The 22,147-nt window shown below is 44.6% G+C and overlaps 2 protein-coding genes across 3 annotated transcripts in view; one reads left to right on the top strand and one right to left on the bottom strand.

Moving 5' to 3' along the window:
- The window catches only part of LOC144107058 (CYFIP-related Rac1 interactor B), a 30,764-nt gene extending 22,933 nt beyond the window's left edge, over positions 1 to 7,831 (top strand). For both annotated transcript variants that reach the window (XM_077640035.1, XM_077640034.1), the window contains exon 10: positions 1,548 to 7,831. In XM_077640035.1, the coding sequence (XP_077496161.1) occupies positions 1,548 to 1,611 (64 nt within the window). In that variant the 3' untranslated portion in view covers positions 1,612 to 7,831. The remainder of the gene's footprint in view (positions 1 to 1,547) is intronic.
- Positions 7,832 to 12,883: 5,052 nt separating this feature from the next.
- On the bottom strand, positions 12,884 to 20,204 carry LOC144107117 (galactose-3-O-sulfotransferase 3-like). The gene is made up of 5 exons (XM_077640103.1): positions 20,108 to 20,204; positions 18,628 to 18,931; positions 17,859 to 17,999; positions 15,881 to 16,179; positions 12,884 to 13,363 (listed from the first exon to the last, which is right to left on the bottom strand). Exons 1-5 carry the CDS (start codon positions 20,194 to 20,196, stop codon positions 12,991 to 12,993), a joined length of 1,206 nt encoding a protein of 401 aa, XP_077496229.1. The 5' UTR covers positions 20,197 to 20,204; the 3' UTR covers positions 12,884 to 12,990.
- Positions 20,205 to 22,147: the final 1,943 nt, after the last annotated feature.

The following is a 22,147-nucleotide window of genomic DNA, read 5'->3' as shown; positions in this document are numbered from 1 at the left end:
ATAACACCACGCCGGACACCGATACAGCCGACACGACACAGGTCAAAATGGCGACCTCGCATGTGTACAGTTGGCTACTGGCACGACTAGTAGCGGCTGCAATACTGACTTTTTTAGATGGCGCTAGCTATGCACCATATTTAGCAGTTTCAATGAAAAACTGGCGCGTTTTTTAAAATCCTCGAATCTAAGCCAACCCTAGAGTTTGGAATATGATTGTTTGAAAAAAAAACTATTGGCCTAGATTCGAATAAATACGGTAGAATTCATATTCTAAATAAAGTTTATTTACCTTTAAGCCATCACTTCGTCTGCTTGAAATACACTTGACTCATTGTGTATTACTGCCACGAGTGTACCTCATTTTTCTGACCTATGTGGGGCTCTGTTTTCGCCTGTTCATGCACTACTCATTATGTGGATGCAAAGCAAATATTTTTCTGCCCAAGGAGCTCAACCAGGCATCATGGAAGCCACTTTTTTTGTTTTTCCAATGCAAAACGACAGCATTTAGTTATTCACAGACATCCGCAAAAGTTTCATACTAAGTGTTAAAATCATTGCAAGTTGGAACATCGAAAACACTGGGATTTGGCAGACGAATATCTCGGGGATCCTGGAATCACTTAATATTTCAAAGACTTGATGCTAGAAATTAAATATCATTACAGGCAGCCAAATCTTCTTGCATGATAATAGTGGAGAATGTGCTCCTAGCTCACTGGTTTGAAAAATATTTACTGAGTTCGCTAGCTGGCATGAAAAAAAAAAACCCTGTTAGCAATATGAGGGATGCTAAATTTGCCTGAAACGAATAAATTAATGCTAGGTGTAGCACACTATGAGAAAAAGCTGCGGGTTCGCTACATAACAGTTGTGTACACAGCACCTCAAGAGGTTAAGGTTGACCGGTGTACATGGTTGATCATTGGAGCGGCGGAAAATTGGCAGCATTTTCATGCAAAGGGGTGGAATGATTTAGCGTCTTCAGCCTTGATCTGACGCCTACTTTGGGGCGTTGTCAGCGCTAATGAGTCTTGCCATTGATTTCATCGCCAGGTTTTAATTGGTGTGTGTCAGCTGTGTCATGCAATTGTTTTTCTTGCATAGATTCTAGGACACTTGCAATCAAAAGGTACTTGAAAGCTTCCCCATCACCCGATTCAAACTCGTGTCATCAAGACCAAAAGAACTCGGTCATCACCGTTTGAATTGAAAGGTGCTCTAGCCTAGCCTCAGGGATTCGCGCGCAACAGACTGGCTTGAAGCACCGCCAGTTTTCTTGCAAAAAATGATCGCCGATAGCAATATCTGCAATTCACTTTGTTACCTTTCCTAGATCATGAAAGCCCTGTTGTCTGTGAAAGTTGCATCTTCGTCATTAAAATGTGGAAATCTTCAATAAAGGCCGAGTTTAGCTCTACCTCGGCGTCCCTATAAACCTTCATTTCTGTGGTTATTGGGTTACTGTGCGGCAAAAAGTGCATATATAGATTGTGGTCAGATGCTAGAGTTGAGACCGATTAGGATTTTGTTTCCCCCCGCAGGTACACAACGCGCCACCTCAACGACGAGACGACACCACGCAACATCAAAGGTTTGCTGGCCTGACTTGAACCGCGCTGCGGCAGTCATTTCTTCGAGCATTGCTCTTCCGCCTACCCGTTGTCTCCTGTCGTCATCGCCGACATCTGCGGCCATCGCGCTGCACTGGAAGTAGTGCTTTTTATTTGTATTTTAAACAGCATCTGTGATTGTTTTTTTGTTTCATTACAACGAGAGTGGACGGGGCGCACGTTGACTGAAGTGAACTGGACCACTCCTCTCTTATTTTTTTTTTTAACCCGGCATTCACTCGCTGGTCACAAATGTGTTGAGCAGGCTACGGGGTGCGCATTCAGTGGACTACTGTTGTCTTCTTGTCGTGTGCATTGACAAACGTTTCAGCGTTCATCTTGTTGCTTCCTCTTCACCATGGTTTGGACGTGGCATACGGGTCGCTCTCTGCATGTTGGTTATTATGCTGTCGCATCTTCAGAAAGGAGTTAGGGTGTGTTCCTGGACTCTTCTTGACAAGGAACCTCTCTGCTTGGAGGGACACACGTGCAGTCCAGTTAGCCTCGCCTGCGTTTTGCTTTGGTCTTTGGTTTTAACTCCTGACTCGGCTTTCACTTGCTTTAGGTTCCTGATGGCTTTTACACCCCTTTTTTGTTTTAATTTTAATGTTTATGCCAACTTCTTTGACTCTGCTTTTGCTTCGGTCATTTTTGTATCCTTTATTCAGATTTTTTTTTTTGAAGGCCTTTGTTGCTTTTAGCCTTTTGTATTTGTTTCTGTCCTGTTACTTTGCTTTTGGTTCACGATTGGTTTTACTTTAGCCCAAGTCTGTCTCTAATCACCTAGTTGGGTTTTCAACTTCTTTCACTTACTCTTTTCCTGCTTCATTTGCGGTTTAAAAAGCCCTGATGGTTAATAGTAGCTGTCGGTCTGTGTGTGTCTCGTGCCGCGCAGTCAATGTCCTCAAGTTCTTTTTTTTCCTAATTTTTCTTATGTGTGCATCCACGTCTGGCTGACTTGCGCAACTTTGTGCGACATCTTGTCTAGTTTGGATTACTGCCAGCCCACACAGTAGCAAGCTGTGCTGAGGCCTGTGTGCATTTTTTTTTTTTTTTTACCATGACGACGTCTAGCTTTTTCTATGGAATTTGTGTGCTATTGCATGGAAATCTTCCCTTAGGACTGTTTCATATAGTTGCACAACAAATCTTGCGTCATTGCAGTTTTTTGATGCAGCTCGTGTGTTGCGTGATGTATTGGTGTGAGTGCGGCGTGGCATGCAAGGGTATCGATGCTGCTACCATAAATTTACTAGCAATATAAGTGGCACTCTGAGGACATTTGCTCCATGCTTTCTAGCCGACTGTGGAGGCAAGCCCACAGGTTGTTTTCTAGCTGCAGCAAGAATGGAAGGAATGGAAGCAAACAGGTTTTATACTCGGCTCGTATGGATCAAGCTTATGGGTCCATCAGTTTCGAGAGAAAATGAGAGCCGTTACCTTAGAACAGTGACGCTTTCGCTTTCTTGCGATGCGACATTCAGTGCGGTATTATGGTGTACCCAGGTCTCTTTCCTTGTTTCAGTGTTGCCAGTAGCACGTTTTATGAAATGCAGTAGAGCCCAGCACCTCAAAGGATGGAGTAACGATAGCCAAGCTGTAGTTGAGGGTTCTGTAGTGGTAATGAAAGCTTCGTTTTAGTTGATGGGGCCAACATCGAGGAATTCATGATTTGCAGGGTTATTGTTTCCATGTTCTAAAGCGAACCAACAGTGAACCTGCTTTGTTCCTCCGTGTGTGGTGCAGCATTCACTGAATTTAGCTTCGGAACTGCAGCGCATACATGCACGCTGAAAACGATGTTGCTGAAAGCGATTGTTCCAGAGTACGGGCCCTGAACTTGGAATGACAGGGCATACTGTTGTGAAGCCGTGTCGACAATGTCCCTGAGCAAACCGAGGAGACTTGACTTGGCCTTTCGCTGGTTGCTGATGTCTGGTGAATGACGTGTGGGCTTTCGAACAAACTTATATCCTACCCATCATACAATGGACAGTGCAGAGGCAGTGCTCGGGTGAGTTCTGCCACAAAGACTTTCAAGTCTTGTCTCCCTGCTTTGTATTCTTGGATTCAGATTAGTCTTGTTTGTTTAAAATGCAATGCAGCAGGATAAAACATGCCCACCTCACCAGAAAGGACTGGGGAGTGGTGATGATTGATTATCTGCAGTGTCAGCCATAATTTCAACAAGCGTCAGTGTGCAAAAAAAAATATTCGTAGTGTGTAGGACATGCATTTTTGCCTTCATGCCTGCTTTTCTGTGAAAACCTGCAACCAAAGTTTGGATTTAGGCAACATGGGCCGGAGAATGCAGCTCATGCTTTCATGTTGAGATAAAATGCATTTTTTTTCCCCCTCTGAATTCTGGCCATGTGAACCTGCAAGCTCAAATGAGTGAAATATTGTGCAGCATGCTATAACAAGGGCACCTTGGTCATTGTTCCACAGTGGAGGTTGAGATATGGCATGTGTTAAACCTGTTCTTCAAACAAGCTTGATCGTGGAAGCCTGTTGGAAGTGATCGGTTCTTGTATAGAGGGGCAACAGGGTTGCTGAATGTTGTACAGGGTGCCTCATTTTAGTGGTGAAAATAAGTATTACTGCATGCGCAGCTCTCGGCTAGGGAGTGTGTGGTAACCGCACGAGTTCAACAGTAGTGGCCCAGAATCTTAGCGGGTTGGCATTCTTTCTGACGATATTTTCCAAATGCATTGTATAGCTTTGAAGAATGACACGAAAATGAAATTATTCAAGGACGGCACAGCACCGGTCCTGTTGACGGATAGTTTTTTGAAAAGAATCGTAATAGGATGTCTTCCGGTGAATTTTGATAGAGACAAAGCGCATTGCAAACCAAGACATACTGCCAAACCACTCTTTATGTAAAGGCATTGCTTTTTCTGCCTGCGCATCATCCGCGGCTGCTGCTGTGTGGTGGCCGTTTTGCTACCAGGGTTTGCACCGTGTTGGCTTCTAGAAAGAGGTGCTATTTTTGGAAGGACCCCAAGAAGGCAGTGGTAGTCGAGGAGACTGGAGCTCGCATGGGAGCTTATGTAAGGTGAATGCATGGAAGGAATGACGCTATTTGCAGTAGACCATTGATAACTCAAGCTCGGCAGTGGAACAAGTCCACAGAGCAAACTCTGTTAAAGTCACTTGAATTTACATCGTTAAACACTCATATGCTCATGCAAAGTGCACTTGAGTTCAGCTTAGTGAGTGTACTTGGGTGCATCCACTTCTAATGAGTTCAGGGAAGGTTTGAAAGCATGGATGTATCACTAGTGTATTTGGTGAGCAGATGTGGACTCTGGTCATGACATGCGTCTGTACAGTGCACGCTGTACTTTGGCGTCAGCTTTGTTCTGATATGGTTTGGTTATATTCTTGAATTATATTTCTTTCAATTCTTTTGTCAGGGCTAGTGCCCGTGTTTTCCTGTATGTCATTCATAACTCGAAGGGGGTCACATGGGGTCAGCTTACCGTGACTGGTCAATGGTCTACTGTATAGAACTTAAAATATTGTGGCTTTTAATGCCACCGTATGTGCATGCTGAAACAGTACTAATCTTGCGCCGATGTATGTGTGTGTGTGCGTGCTTTTTTTTGCTGACTGTGCATATGCTCGCTTTTATAATATCAGGCCTGAGGAGACGTGGTTTCCATAAGATGACAAATAGGCCCGATGGTGTCTTGACTAGTAGGACTGATTGTTGAATGCAGGTGTTTTTCTTTTGCTTAATTTCTGCAAGTATGTGTTTGTGTGGTGATAAGTTTTGAGTCTTGCAAAAGTGTATCCAGAAAGCCTTATCCTGGAGCTTGCTGATTTTGAGTCGTTAGCAGTGAGAGTGGTTGATCTGTCACTAAACAGCTTCTCTGCTATTAGTATTCTTGATTGTTCTTACCAGTTAGAGCACTTTTTTTTCCTTTTTGGTTTATTTATGAGATGCTAGTCATTCCGTCATCCTCCACTTATTCTTTTTTTGTTTCTATGTTTTTTGTATGCGACACAATTACACTTTCTCTCGGAAATATGTGGTGCAACGTCTTTTGTGTAACATATTGCGCTCTCGCGTATACACTGCATTATGCAACGATGTGAAACGCTGATGATAAACAGGCCCTTTTGAGTATTGCATGTCAAAGAGGCTTGACAAGAAGTTCACTGCCCGGTCTTTTGGTCACCATGTTACAATTTTTGGAAAAATGAATCACCTTGACATGTAACTGGTGTTTACTGCTTTTGACTCGAGAAGCACGTATGCAGATATCCAATTTTTTTATGGCCATTGTTTAATGTGATATCAAGCAGTGGCGTTGGACTTTGTTCAGGCTTTGTTTCATGATATGCAGGGTATGGGTTCACTGCATGGATCATTCTCAGATTGGAAAGTGGATGACATTGTCCAGTCTTGATATTTATTTGGGCTCGGAGCAGGTCTCTCTGTCAACAGTTGTCAGTGAAACAAGGGCCTGCTGCTTCTGTGTGGTTTCATACTTAAGATAGTAGTGTAAACAAAAAAAAAACCTCTCGAGATGAGAAAACAGGCCAGCTGTGTAACTGCTAGCTTTCTGTGACCAAGGCCCGCATCATTCATGTGTGTCTGTGACCATAAGTGCAGGCCTTTGAAACACTGTTTGCACTTGGAGGGTATACTCCACTCGTGTGCGACTATTCTGCTTGAACATAGTTATGTGCACGGTCTGTCAAGAGTTTGGAGCTCACCGCAGTAGTGGTTGGACCTGGAGCGTTGCCTGGTGGTGCTCGTGCTCTGGCGACGACTGCAGTGGACTACTAATTTTTGACAGACTGTATGTGTGCAGTCGCAGGTATTCTACTCAACTAGCGTGTGTGCTCTGCAGGCCTGGAAGTATGTGTTGCCGATGGCTTTGCCATCCCAATATTCTTGCTGAGCAGTGGCTGGTGATCTGAGAACCTGTGTAGGACATCGAGAGTGTGCAACAATGTGTGTGGAAGTGTGTGTGTACTGCAAGTGCGACTCTGTTGTCTAGGTTGTAAGTCATGGCACAAAATGTCGCTTGATGCTCAATTTGTTATGTGCATTCTACATTTGCACTGTGTTCTGTAGATACAGCACAGCTCTCTGTTTAGGAGTAGGTTTGAAATGTTTAGCTGTTCCCTGTATGGTCATGGTTTAATTTGTTTTTGTTTTTTTACATCACAACTTTGCTTCATATGTGACAGAAGTCTCAACACAAGGTCGCAATGATGATACAGCAGGAAAACTCCTTTTATCGCTGCATGGGCAAATGCGATTTTTTAGCTTTTATTAAGAAACCAAAAAGTTATACACGGTTTTGTACACATTCCCTAGAAGGCCATCTACTTTGGAGCCAGTATTTGTTTTCTTGTCCAGTTCTGAAAACAGCAACCTATTTATTATGGCCTCCTGGGAAGGTTGGTTCATTTAGTAAGTCTGTGTTATTTGTGACACCGCTAACAGCACTGTGTTAGTTTTGTTGTCTGATGTAAGGTCACAGGTGTTTGTCAACAAAAGTGTTCGATTTCAGAACCTAACCCGCTTAGCATTAGCTCCTCAGTCTGTGTTAGCTTTTGGCACAGTTTCGTAGCATACCGTTTCACTGCATACACTTTGTAGTTTAACCATGCACAGTACTTTTATCTTTTTTTTTTTCATTTTTTTTTTTGCATGAGCACCAAAAATGACATTGCGGTGAGCAGTTTTATGTAAGTTGCAATGCACGACCTTGTTTAAAAAGCACTCACAACACGCACCTCTTTTTAGCAGCGACATTGCAACGATTACGACATCATCTCACACCTGTATTTTTTTTATTGTTGACATCTGCAAGCTCTACTTAGAACACTGAAATGTTGATGCAGTTTGCTTCAGTTATTTTTTTTTCGAAGGTCGACTGATCGTGGCAGATGAAATTGCTAGAAGTGATGAACAGTGTTGCTTGCTACTTGCTGCACTTGAATTTGTTTGGAAGTATGTACTAACCTTAGCGTTGACGAGTTGGTCTAGTTTGTACACTTGGAGTTCACAACTTTTTCATGTGTCCACAACAGTTATGTGCATTTAAGTGACCTTTTTTTTTAACTTCTGGAAGGTGAGGGTTGGAATGCCATATCGTGCATTTTGGCGAGCGACTGGACTTTTCGCAAGTGCTACCCTCTATTGTCGTATCTTTCGTTGCTTTTAATAAAGAGTATTGTTGTTTATAAAAGCATGTGCAGTTTTGTTTTTTTGTAAAAAAAACAAGCACCTAGATCAGTTTTCAACGGCTAGGAGCAGTGGCATCCAAAGTATCATTCTAGGGAATTTGACAGTCTTTGCGCTGCAGCCAGCGCAACTTCTGGTGAAAACCAAGCTCAGTGGAGCACCAGCTTATAGGAGCAGTTTTTCACCACTACGCCAAGAACGGTGTGCAGCATTAGCGGAATCTATTGTAGGATGTGGTGTGACCGCTTTAGTTGCACATATTTTTGTCCATTTACGGAATATTCTCGTTATAGCGAAGGCACTGCCACCGCGGTGCCTCAGTGGTTATGGTGTGCTCGGCTGCTGACCCAAAAGACACGGGTTCAGTCCCTGCTGCGGCGGTCGAATTTCGATGGAGGCGATATTCTAGAGGTCAGTGCACTCTGCGATGTCAGTGCACGCTAAAGAAACCCAGGCGGTCTAAATTTTAGGAACCCTTCACTATGGTGACCCTCATAGCCTTCGCTGCTTTCGAATGTTAAACGTTAAAAAAAAAAATAGGTGTAACATTAAGAGACCGGAAGCGGGCAGAGTGGGTGAGGGAACAAACGCGGGTTAATGACATCCTAATCGAAATCAAGAGAAAGAAATGGGCTTGGACAGGGCATGTAATGCGAAGGCAAGATAAGCGCTGGTCCTTAAGGGTAACGGAGTGGATTCCTAGGGAAAGTAAACATAGCAGGGGGCGGCAGAAGGTTAGGTGGGCGTATGAGATTAAGAAGTTTGCAGGCAAAGGGTGGATGCAGCTGGCAAAGAACAGGGTTAATTGAAAACACATGGAAGAGGCCTTTGCCCCTGCAGTGGGTGTAGTAAGGCTGATGATGAAACTATAAACCATACCGAAAGCACTTTGATCAGTTTCGTGAGTTGACGGGGGATATATCATACTTTTTCGGACAGCTTGTAGAAAGCTGTTCAGTGGAGCACGCTACTGCGGGAACTTTCTGCCCGACCATAGCCGCCACTGCGTTACTCGCCGGGCGCTTTCTTTGGACCAACAGGTGCTTTGTTTTCCACAGCTTTAGCCAAGGCGTACGCATTTAGAAGCGTTGTTCGATCGCTTGCGTGGTACTAAATCGGCCGCTATCGCAAACACGAAAGAGATGCACAGTTCTTCGGCATCTGACAAATGCAAACGGCTCAAATGTCGCAGTTGCGCTTTCGGCTAGGAACAAAAATCAAAAACCGAAAGGACTCGTTTTGTCCCCGCGAAGTAATCGCTCGATACAGCACGTCGAAGCGGAGGTCAAAAACAACCGCCGAAGTCGCGGTTAGTCACAAAAGAATGCGACGCTCACTGCCATATTCGTACACATAGCCTGAAAATACAGCAGTTTTTGTAATTTATCTCTCTAAAATCTTTAAGTGGTAATGGGTGAACGTTAGTAAAACGTTGAGTTGGTATGGCTTCATGATACAAAAACAGTGCAAAAGACGACAGACAAGAAGACAGCGCCTGTCCGTAATTTTTTTGAAGCGAAAAGCTTCACTACGCTGGTCAACACCGCGCTTCGCGCGAGCCGGCGTATGTCGGAGCACGAGGGACGTCACGCGCGGCGTAGGTGGCCACTGCCGCGCGCTATGCGTCATCGTTTGACGTTCGCCGCAAGCGCGTGATTGTCGCGGAGGCCGACTATATAACCGCTATGAGCCGCGGAGCAGCCGCTCGCCTTGGCAGAAGACGCAATGGAAGAAGGCGCGGCTGGTAGTAGGTTAAGACGCTTGGCTAAACGTTCTTCGCGTATACCTCGGGCGTCTCCGACACGCGCTTAGCTCTGCGCTCTTCATCCTTACGTAGACGGGCATCCCCACGCCAGGCAGTTACTTCGGGGACGGTAGCAGCAGCTTCCCGTGGGATCTGCAGATGCCGCTTGCTACACACGCGGCCACCAGCCGCGTCGTCGTCTTCCATTGCGCCTTCTGCCGAGGCGAGTGGCTTATATCATCCGCTGCAGGGCAGCCGTTAAGAGCATAGCGCATGCACCCTTCCTTTACTCAAAATTATCGGCGTCTAGAACGTTGTCAATGCCAATGAACGCAGACAGCTTTCGCTTTGTATATCCTGGATTAGCTGAGCTAATCCGCACCCATTTTTTATGGTACGGGAAGTGGAGCTTAACCCACGACCTTCACGGGACCCGTACTCACGACCTTCACGGGACTGGAACCCACGACATTCATGGGACTCGAACTCACGACTAATTTTCGCTATCGCTACTATCATAATTACTATCATCATCACTAACATAATCTCAATCACCGATTATCATCGTTGTCGTATTCATAGCTATCACCAACTATCACTATAGCTTACTAGCATCATATCTGCCGTAATCATCACTATCACCAGCTATCACTATCATCACTACCTATTCAATTCAATTCAATTCCATTTATTTTCCAGAAAATTCTGGCGGCTGCCTGGACTAAAAGCTGTAGGTATACAGCTTGACGAGGCCCAGGCAGCCGTTACAAGGCATAGAAGCAGACTTTGTTGAGAACATTTACATACACACACACAAAAAAAAAAACGAAAACATAGTCAGGTTGCAGTTTTCACAAAAACAGGACAGCCAGAAAGCACAAAATCATCAATAAATTACAATAGGGAAATACAGAAAACATATTTACATAAGATACAAGGGAGCAGCTGTACTTGGGCGCGAATTATACGTCAGGAATTATTTTTGAAGAAATAATTCACGCAATGCTTTCTTAGTAGGGTTATTTATGTCTTTATATCTATTTAAAATCTCTAGCAATAACTATCATTATCACTATTTTTTTACTATTTACTATCACGCATATATGTTGCCTACTAACTGTTGCTTAATCAACCTTTACATTTTATTTTAATTTTCAATCACCTTATGACAGTCCAGCCACTCGTGAGCTAAAAAAGGCTTTCGCCTCAAGTTGAAACGCATTCCTATACGGAAACTCAGACCGTCACACTGCATTACAACGATTCCATTACTAGATTACTGCAGCCTTCTTGGTATTGCACAAAATAATCATGGACGTACTGATTTTGTAAAGACCTTTGAGACCATGGCTGCACTGTATTGAAGCGGAAGCTGCCAAAAAGATCCAATTACGTTTTTTCGCACAAACCACAGAAGGCTATTTACTTAAAAGAGGCACTGAGGAGAACGCAATACATTTTTTTTGGCCAAGGTAAAAATCGATTACATGCCTCTTTCTGTGTACGCTTCTCCGGCGCCAAAAGTTTAGCGCCCACGGCGGAGGAAGAGGAGGTCGCGTTTCGATGGAGGCGAAACGCAAAGGCTCCCGTGTGCTATGCGATGTCAATGCACTTAACGATCCCCAGGCGGTCGAAATCGGAACCCTCCACCACGGCACCACTTCCTTCCTTTCTTTTCACTCCCTCCTTCATCCCTTCCCTTACGGCGCGTTTCAGGTGTCCAACGATATATGAGACAGATACTGCGCCATTTCCTTTCCCCAAAAACCAATTATTATTATTATTATTTACCGTGGACCCGCAGCGGTGGCTCACTTGTTAGGGCGCTCGGCTACTGACCCGGAGTTTCCGTGTGAAACGCCCGAGCGAAATATGTAGAAAAATACTTGGCAGTCAAGACGAACACTGTCTACACGGACGCCGCGATGTACACCCGAAGACGGGGAACAACGGAGCAAAAAGTCATCGCGACAGTAATAGCCTCAGGCTATAAGGAGATAGCTTGCGGGTCGGCACGGGACTGCACGGTAACCGAGGGAGAGGCTGTTGCTCTAGCGTCCGCGCAGGGTTATCGCGCGAATAAGTCCTTAACAATCCTCACAGATCCAAAAGAGGCATGCCGTAAATACATTAACGGCAGAATAGGTCATAAAGCGCTCCAAATCCTCCTCCGCGCAGGCCGACCCAAAGATCACATTAGACGCACCATTTTCTGGATACCGGGACATACCGAGATAGAAGGCAACCAAAGAGTCGATAGAGTCGCTCGCGAGTACACTAACCCAGCACTCTTGAACGAAGACCCGGAGGACTTCTTGAGGGTAATCCCGACGTACTCCGACATTCTGAATTATTACAGAGGGACGGGACTAAAGTATCCTCCTCCTCACAACAAATTAAATCAACAAGAAGCAGTTTACTGGAGGAAGCTGCAAAACCGGAACCTTCCCCAATTTACACATTTGAAGCAAAATGTTCCCGAGCCAATACAGGGACATCTGCCCGTGGTGCGGTGCAAACACCCACCCTATATCATGTCACTTGGGAGTGCGACAGAAATAAAGCACTCCACGGGTCCGAAAATCTGAGTGCGGAGCAGTGGGAGAGTGTGCTCTCCAGCGGCAATCCAGTCCTCCAATAAGGATTGGACATCCATGCCCAGCGAGCAGCCATGCTCAGCGGTGCCCTGGAATAGGGGCGCCGACCCTGCAAGACAGAGCCACGCCATCACCAGGAAGATGGAAGAACTCTGTCGACCGTAATATCTCTAAAATAGAGCAATAAAAGTTTATCCTATCCTATCCTCTATCGTCTCCAACCTTCCACTGCATGCCCAAATTGCCCCAAACCAAATGTGATCTCGCACATCCATTGTTTTGCTCCGTTGCCACTCAATCCCCCAATTCATTACTCACATCCTACTCCCTCGTTGTGGCGGGGCTGGCAAGCTTCGGACCAGCTGACCGAACAGTTGGCTTTGGTGACCCTGGCGCAGTATATTCCCGACGCCTAATGCTGTGTCGTAATAAGGTTGCTTCTCTCTCTGTCTCGGGGGCAGCGTGCTGTCACTAGATGCAGCCAAGTGTGTCCCCACGTACAGCTTTCTACATTGTAATTGCTGGAGTGGACGGGGGAAGTACGGCGTGTCCCACGGTGATTGGCCGATTACGTCACGCCAACTGAATGAATTAACCGCCTGAACCCGTCAGCCACAGCGGATGCTCCGCCCGGGGGACAGTACTAATGCTGACGCATACTCTGCCGAATCACTCTCATTGATCGTGTATTCTTTTTTTGATTTCTTTTCTTCCGGGCGTCTTGTTTAGTTAATTATGCACTCAACAAAGCCAAAAGAAAAATAACGAAGTGTCATATGCGTAACCGATCTATCGTCCCGTGGCTGCAGCGTCCACATCTCGTCACCTCGGTCCGCGAACCTTCGGTGACGTCATCTCCTCCTTCGTAACAGATGGCGTCACTAGCTGCGGGCAGATGGCGAATAGACGTTCGCGAGCCCGCCTGACGAACGTCTGCTCGGGCATGGTGAGGAGCTGGCACATTCGGCTCTCGCCTCGCGAGACGTTCTTGCGCGGCGAGTACTGGTAGACGCCCGGGCGACTCTCGAGGTCTACCGAGCCGACGCAGCGCCGGTACCAGAAGGCGGTGCGGCTCTCGAGCGCGGCCACTTCGGCCTCCATGCGGCCGCGGCCGAACGCCTCGACGGCGCGGTCCAGCTTGGCCGCGAAGTGGCTGTACAGTGCTTCGTCCACGCCGTTCGCCTCCTCCAGGATCCTGCGGGTGGCGGTGGTGTTGCGGAAGAGGTGTGCAGTGAATGAACCAAGGCAACACAACTATACATCCTCAGGACGTCCTGAGGATTAATTTTTGAGGACATTGTGTTGTCCTGAGGACGTCCTCTATTGATCCTAAAGAAGTCCAAACTTAGTCCTATTGTCCGGCCTCAGGATGTCCCCAGGACATCCTCAAATTTCCTCTCGAGGACCTTCTCAGTCCGTTTTCAGGACGTTAGATGACGATGTAGCCCAGGAAATGTGGGTCACTATTTGCTTAATTATTGTAGGCAGTGCACAGGGTTATGAAACAGCTTCTTGCTTTTTGTCTTGGATTCGAGCAAATTTCGCGAAACTCGCCACGCTCAACAACTGTCCGGTTCGTTCGCCGCATTTGTTGGTAACTACAGATTGTTCTTCATGCGATCTTTTCATGCAGCGATGACTATAACTCCCAGTAGAATTGAATTCTGCCGCCTGAATGCGTTCCTGTTGTGTTCTTGTGCCTCTCTTGTCCTTGTTCCTTTCGCACCGTCCTGACATCATCTACATCAATAGAAAAGCCGCTCAGAAGAGTGGCCCAAAATCTAAACATTCCAACCTCACCAGAAACATGCAGTACGTAAGACCATGTTTAAAAAACAAAAATATCTTAAGATATCTCCTCAAGGCACAATTTTCAGTCACAATGGCTTTCTACATTACATCCGTATTGTACACAAGTATCTTTTAATGAACTTGCAGTTTTTAAATAATGAAAGCCAAGTGTGAGAGATAGAGCTGGTTTTATCTCGGTTCAATACGACAATGTTGCATGGCGATAGGATGTTTGTAGGAGATTTGAGCAATTTTCGTCCCCGAGTCGTCCAGCTAAGTACAACCTGAGGACGTCCTCATGAGGACATTTGGCAATGATGCACTCAAAAGGGCTCGGAATGTCCTGTTCGGGATGGGGACGTTTTGACCATTTGAGGACGTCCTCAGGACGTTTGGTGTTGCCTGGGAAAGCAGGAATCTGGAAGAATCCATGCAATACTAACCAAAGTTCCATCGGCAAAATCCCCGCAGATTTCCTCATCTCACCCGCTCACCTCCTTACTGCCCCTTGCTACGGTTGCCTTCTCTCAAAATCCATATCGTCACCCCGCCTCCTTCTATGTACGGTTGCCTTATTCTCTCGGAACCCACACCGTTACCCTATGAACCGTCGGTTACACGCTCTCTACAATACATGTCCTGGCCTTGTCAATTTCCCGTTCTGGATTTCAGCTAGGATGTCATTAACTCGTGCTTGCATTCGTTAACCAATTCTACTCGCTTCCTGTCTGTGTCACCATTTCCTCTCTATAGCTCGCTGCGCTGCCATTTTCGGTCGCACCAGTCATTAAGCTCTAAATCAAAACTCGAGCAAATTCTGCGAGAAATTTCTCGAAATTCCTGGAGAAGTCGCCAATGAGTTACGCACCTCGTAGGGTAGAGCTTAAAAAAAACAGCTTTGGTAACACTGCGCCATGGTACGCGGCGTTGCCAATCACAACAGTAAGCGAAATCAGCCTTATCGAAATTCTTTAGCTTTTCATTTCTTCTAGTGATAAGCTTCTTTTTTAAGTAGCAAGAAAGTTTAAACAACGGGCTACTTTTCTGTCGCGGAGGAATACTCTGAGGTGTTCTGAATGTGAGCGGAGCTTCAGTGCAGACTCATGTTGGGCCCCGCAAGCTATCTTCCCCGTGTGTTGAGCAGTGACTGTCGCTAGTGGCAGTGACAATTATCTAACCTCCGAGTTCTTCACTAATCAGAGTGCAGGATACAATACACAGTTCTCAGCTGTAATGGTCGTAAAACAATGTGCTGAGAATGCGGGTTTGTCCAGTTAGAGCCTGAGTTTATATATATGATATATGAAAGTCGAGTAAGGGTAAATGGTGAACGGGGACAGGCGGAAGTCCTGCTGTATAAACCCATTACTATCACTTTTTCACCCTGGCGATGCAGTACGAACTCTGGGAGTATTTAATTCCAGAGAATTAGAAGTCTCAATGCCAAAAAAAAAATATATGCCGTCGGTCATAAACTTCGCCGATTGACAAGAGGGATGTGACGTCACCAGACAGGAGGTGACGTCAGTTTCGGTAAAGGCATCAGCGGCTTTTAATGCCATCATATTGCCAACACAATGTAATTAGGCATGGTGGAAGGAAAGAACTCAGAAGAGGCGGTTACGTAACAGTTCTTGTATCCACTCCCCTCTGCCCCCCCCCCCACTTGGCCTCCGTCTCAGCACGCTTGCGCATGCGCAGTAGCAGACGACGACGCTGCACCTAGCGTTACCATTGGCTTCGCCGTCGGCCAAATACTCCCAGTAGTCCTTGCGAAAGCACCTGACTTCCGGTACACTTTTTGGCGTGCAGCTCGCATAGCGAGGGCCTCTGTGACTTTTTTTTCTTTTGATTTTGTTCCACCAAACCGGTCCACGTGCGCTGATGATGTATATGCCTGAAGAGGCCCATTTTTGCCCACCTGGCGACGTCGGGCGCTGGGGGCGGATAGTGCCGCGCCCGCACGTTGTGCTTGAAGACGACCACGTCGTCCAGGTCCCAGCAGAGAAGTTGGCGCAACAGGACCAGCGATTCGGTGAAGCGCTCGGCGATCATCACGAGGTGGAAACCGCGGTCCACGGATTCCACGAAGCGGGACACCGCGGAGCGCGGATCCAGCTTTTCGCCTCCTCCTCTAAGCATCTCATCGCCGTCGGCGCCCAGGTCGAATGTCATCTGGTTGAAGCCCATGGACGCGTGCAGCCGGAAGTTGCGAATGGTCTGCGTCCGCAAAAAGCAGTGGGATTGACCTTACCGGTTGAAAAGGTCCAGGAAAGACTGGTCCTTCAGATCAAATCAAATGAAATGAAATCTTTATTTTTCATGTATGCGCAGGTACATGAATGGGCTGGGGAAAAAATCTGGCCTTTGGCAGCTTGACTGGCCCGCTGACCCAGTCGTTTCAACAGCAGCGGGTATATAATATGAAGGAAAATTACACGAGATAGCGTAAATTGCAGGAATGACATACAAACTAGTGTAATGACAAAGGAGAAAGAAAGGAAAAAAAATTACAGTAGATCAGCCGAAGAGAGATTACGCAGGTATATATCACACATCGAACAATACGAACATTGAACTTCGCGATAAGAGAGGGCGTATACATTTGTCATTGATTGGTTAATTATTTAACACTGAAGGTAGCATATAGCACAGCTGTTGTTTGCCAGAACTGAGACGAATCGTGGGCATAACCCATTCTTCTGTAAATCGTGTTGGATAATGAGTTGTTTTACTCTCTAAACGAAAGTTTATCTCTCTCCCTTTCGCTCGCTGCCTTAATTAAAGCCAACTCCCTTTCCAAATTCCTCTATGTGCTAGCCTCATCTGCATCGCTTCATTAACACAGGACAAGTGCTGCATTTGCCCGAAATATATACAGGCCACATCGTTTTTTTCTGAGTCGTAAAGTGTCGATCGCTCCACTATGCATCGCCAACGTTCCAAACTTCCCAACGGGCACTGAAACTCCACAGGACGTCCAGAGGACGTCCCACACGTCCCCAGGACATCCAAGGGAGGTTCAGTGCCCATTGGGTTCCTGGCAGTGAGAGCAACACCTCGTCCTCGGCTCTCCGCAGAACTTTCACTGGGTCGCGCTGCGCACTCTAAAGACAAATACACCCATATGGGTGTAAAAAGAGAGTAAGCTGTCCTCTGGCGCACACCCTGTGATATAAAGGTGTGCGCTAGTGGACAACTTACCGCCTTTTTTACTCCTTGCTGTTTAGAGTGCCCGGTTTAAATGGAAAGACTATATGGGCTGTATATTTCTGACTTACAAGGGTTGTGCTTGAGGTCGCCCACTCCTAGCCATATCTGGATGACGTCTTTACCCTTGTAAAAATGGTCTATAGACAGTCTATATATATAGACTTCTTATGCACTCTATTGCCTTCCTATAGATATTTCTTTTTGTCTATCCATAGTTTATAGACTGTCTGTAGACAAAAGTCTACTAAAAGTGTATGGACATAAATCTATAGAGCGTCTATAGACTGTCTATAGGATTTCTGTTGCCTATGGACTGTTCCTTAGCGTTTGTCTATAGAGAGTTTATAGACTTTATAGACAAAGTCTGTGAACAGTCTATAGACTGTCTAAAGAAATTTTTGTAGGGGATACTGGCCAGCGCGTCAACGCGGGCGTTTTCATTAACCTTTTATTACGCGACCGTTGATTACACATCGATGAAAGTCGTGTGAAAGAATGATTGTGAAGGAATTTCGGGTACTTCCGTCGCCCCCATTTATGTTCTCCCGCAGGCCTTTGAGGGTGAGGGAAACAATCATCCTAAACCCTCCTGAGCCGAGGAGTTCCAAGTGCGCTTGCTATCCGAAAGCTCCCCAACGTGAACCTTAGCAAACCCTGTTTCGCGTATATTTTTGACAAAGGCTGACCTGGATGAAGAATGGCTGCCTGAGGAAGGCGCTCATGTCAGCGTCGTACAGTTCGTTCATGTTGAAGTAGTAGAAGAGCGAGGAGAACAGCTCCGTGGGCCGCCGCATTATGGTCACGTACACCGCGTCGGAAGGCATCACCTGCGTACGTGGTTTGGAAATGTTAGGTTCTCGATTCTGAGCAGTTTGACACCTTTGAACGCATTTTTTTCATTTTTCAGTTGTTTCAATTAATTAATTGATCAATTAAACGCTCTTAAATTCCTTAATTAGCATAATAAAGCATTGTATTTTCATTCTGGGCATTTGACACCTATGAACCCCCTTTTTCAAATTTCTTTTTCACTTCTTTAGTTAAGTTGCAATGACTTCATTAACTCGTCATCGCTTATCACGCACCAATCAATCATAAATCACTAGAACCACAAATTACTATGATACGATTTTTTTTACTCAGCCCCCGATTATAGGCAACAGTTTCGAATCCCTGCCGTGACCTAGGCTCTTACTTAACTGGTAAGTTTATGCTGCACGAAACGCTGAGGCGTATGACACCACCCGGAACATTCAGCGGCAAACGGCTGTTATGATACGAATTTTTTTACGCAGCGCCCCATTATTTCCAACACGTGGTGCCGACTACGCCCACGGCTTTTCGGCCGAACGAGCTGTATACGCTGTCGCGTAATATACAAAGTAATTCAGAGCAGGCAAGATGACAGCACAGAGTCCCCTGTTCTCTTAATAGTATACTCCGTGGACACGTTACCTCCATGATTCCGGTCTGGTTGTAGCGCATGTGGAGCGCCATTAGGTTTGGCCGCATCCCGCACTGGGAGTAGTTGAGGAGGTGCTTCTGCGGCGAGAAGGTCTGCGGGTAGCCCATCAGGTGATTGGCCGAGTTCCTGGGCAGGGCCAGGGTGAGGTTCTCGCCCTCGGCCCGTCGAAGCAGCAGGTTGAGGACGGATGAGCCGGCGCATTTGTGCATCTTCAGGAAGACTATGTTGCGTTTGGCCTGGCATCTCGAGGGCAGGGATCCCGGTGACCACAGGGGATGCCGTTGGGATAAGACACTGCCGAACGCGAAGATGCCATGCGAACCTATAGTAGGATACAACTTAAAAAAAAACAGCAATGGGTAACACTGAGCAATGGTTCGCGCCGACCTGTATTGCTCCTCTGGCCAATCACAACAGTAAACGAAATCAGCTTTGTAACATCTGACTACATTAAACAATAATAATAATAATAATAATAATAATAATAATAATAATAATAATAATAATAATAATAATTGGTTTTGCGGGAAAGGAAATGGCGCAGTATCTGTCTCATATCGTTGGGCACCTGAACCGCGCCGTAAGGGAAGAGCTAATGGAGGGAGTGAAAGAAGAAAGAGGTGCCGCAGTGAAGGGCTCCGGAATAATTTCGACCACCTGGGGATCTTTAACGTGCACTGATATCGAACAGCAAGCGGGCGCCATAGCGTTTTTCCTCCATAAAAACGCAGTCGAACCAGACCGCGGCGGAATTGTGCTCAATGCCAGTCGGAGTGTCTAAGTAACTCTGGGTACGAGTGTTTTTGTGGGGGTGTTGCTGTAGCTTTCTTCAGTGATCAGTTACGGGATGTGGAGGCAGGAAGTGGGCGTACGAGTCGCGGGGGTAGGGGGAGCAGGGTGGGTGTGCGTCACGCCCGACTGAGCATGATGTCGCTCCATCTTGACCATTGAGCGCGATACATTATCACTACGTCATGCTTGACGCCACTTCATTTTCACCAATCAGTGTGATGCGCTGCACCTTGTTAAAACGATGACGCTTAAAAGGAAAACGTCTTAGCCAGCTGTCGTGGTAAAATACCTAGTAGAAATTGCGGCCATTTTTCGTCCTGCAGGGTGACTCGCATGGTGTACCAGTGGTTTGAACACTGTCAAACCTGCGGACGTTTTGTTTGACTAGTGGCGGCAGTGACACGACCATTTACCACCTGCGGTACGTCAGACGTTTCGACCTGCCCGCATCGTGCTCGCACCACGTGACACAATTTTCTCGTTCGTATTTGAGCGCCCTTGCGGAGTTCTCTCAAGATAACGCGGGCGCTACCTTCTCATACGGTATGAGTATCATTTTACACAGTGATGCGAACGGCCAGCTTTAGGGTCTTGTTAATCCCTGTGTATAAAATGCAGCTAAGGACGCCCAACAAATACGAAGAGGTCCTCGAGAGCACAGAGCTCATGTCTGCTTACTTGAAGGAAGCGACGCCGACCATAAAGAGCGCGAAGGCACCCAGCAGGTAGGTTTTGTACCCTTTCAGCATTCTTCGAGACAGGCGCATTCCTTGGAAAGAGCGTCAGCGTAGTTCGTTTTCTTCTTCTCCGACGGCACGTGCTGACGCGTTGCCCTTGTTCGCATGGAACTTCGGCCACATATTCTTTAATTAAGATGGTATGGTATGGGGAACTTGCGCTGAAGTTTGCGGTGCCGATTGCAGCGCCATAACACACTGCCTAGCGAGAAGAGCAAGCAGTTTTGGGTAGCTCTAGATAGATAGATAGATAGATAGATAGATAGATAGATAGATAGATAGATAGATAGATAGATAGATAGATAGATAGATAGATAGATAGATAGATAGATAGATAGATAGATAGATAGATAGATAGATAGATAGATAGATAGATAGATAGATAGATAGATAGATAGATAGATAGATAGATAGATAGATAGATAGATAGATAGATAGATAGATAGATAGATAGATAGATAGATAGATAGATAGATAGATAGATAGATAGATAGATAGATAGATAGATAGATAGATAGATAGATAGATAGATAGATAGATAGATAGATAGATAGATAGATAGATAGATAGATAGATAGATAGATAGATAGATAGATAGATAGATAGATAGATAGATAGATAGATAGATAGATAGATAGATAGATAGATAGATAGATAGATAGATAGATAGATAGATAGATAGATAGATAGATAGATAGATAGATAGATAGATAGATAGATAGATAGATAGATAGATAGATAGATAGATAGATAGATAGATAGATAGATAGATAGATAGATAGATAGATAGATAGATAGATAGATAGATAGATAGATAGATAGATAGATAGATAGATAGATAGATAGATAGATAGATAGATAGATAGATAGATAGATAGATAGATAGATAGATAGATAGATAGATAGATAGATAGATAGATAGATAGATAGATAGATAGATAGATAGATAGATAGATAGATAGATAGATAGATAGATAGATAGATAGATAGATAGATAGATAGATAGATAGATAGATAGATAGATAGATAGATAGATAGATAGATAGATAGATAGATAGATAGATAGATAGATAGATAGATAGATAGATAGATAGATAGATAGATAGATAGATAGATAGATAGATAGATAGATAGATAGATAGATAGATAGATAGATAGATAGATAGATAGATAGATAGATAGATAGATAGATAGATAGATAGATAGATAGATAGATAGATAGATAGATAGATAGATAGATAGATAGATAGATAGATAGATAGATAGATAGATAGATAGATAGATAGATAGATAGATAGATAGATAGATAGATAGATAGATAGATAGATAGATAGATAGATAGATAGATAGATAGATAGATAGATAGATAGATAGATAGATAGATAGATAGATAGATAGATAGATAGATAGATAGATAGATAGATAGATAGATAGATAGATAGATAGATAGATAGATAGATAGATAGATAGATAGATAGATAGATAGATAGATAGATAGATAGATAGATAGATAGATAGATAGATAGATAGATAGATAGATAGATAGATAGATAGATAGATAGATAGATAGATAGATAGATAGATAGATAGATAGATAGATAGATAGATAGATAGATAGATAGATAGATAGATAGATAGATAGATAGATAGATAGATAGATAGATAGATAGATAGATAGATAGATAGATAGATAGATAGATAGATAGATAGATAGATAGATAGATAGATAGATAGATAGATAGATAGATAGATAGATAGATAGATAGATAGATAGATAGATAGATAGATAGATAGATAGATAGATAGATAGATAGATAGATAGATAGATAGATAGATAGATAGATAGATAGATAGATAGATAGATAGATAGATAGATAGATAGATAGATAGATAGATAGATAGATAGATAGATAGATAGATAGATAGATAGATAGATAGATAGATAGATAGATAGATAGATAGATAGATAGATAGATAGATA

This window comes from Amblyomma americanum, chromosome 10, assembly GCF_052857255.1.
Source record: "Amblyomma americanum isolate KBUSLIRL-KWMA chromosome 10, ASM5285725v1, whole genome shotgun sequence".
NCBI classification, from domain to species: Eukaryota; Metazoa; Arthropoda; class Arachnida; order Ixodida; family Ixodidae; genus Amblyomma; species Amblyomma americanum.
The sequence above is the reverse complement of the archived record's forward strand: the minus strand, read 5'-3'. Positions and strand labels throughout refer to the sequence as shown.

Excerpts from the sequence above, each read along its gene's own strand:
- LOC144107117 (XM_077640103.1), bottom strand. The coding sequence starts at position 20,196 with ATGCGCCTGTCTCGAAGAATGCTGAAAGGGTACAAAACCTACCTGCTG. Across the intron at positions 18,932-20,107 it reads GTCGGCGTCGCTTCCTTCAA|TGTCTTATCCCAACGGCATC; the intron begins GTAAGCAGACAT and ends CGCGTTCGGCAG. Across the intron at positions 18,000-18,627 it reads ACCAGACCGGAATCATGGAG|GTGATGCCTTCCGACGCGGT; the intron begins GTAACGTGTCCA and ends CCACGTACGCAG.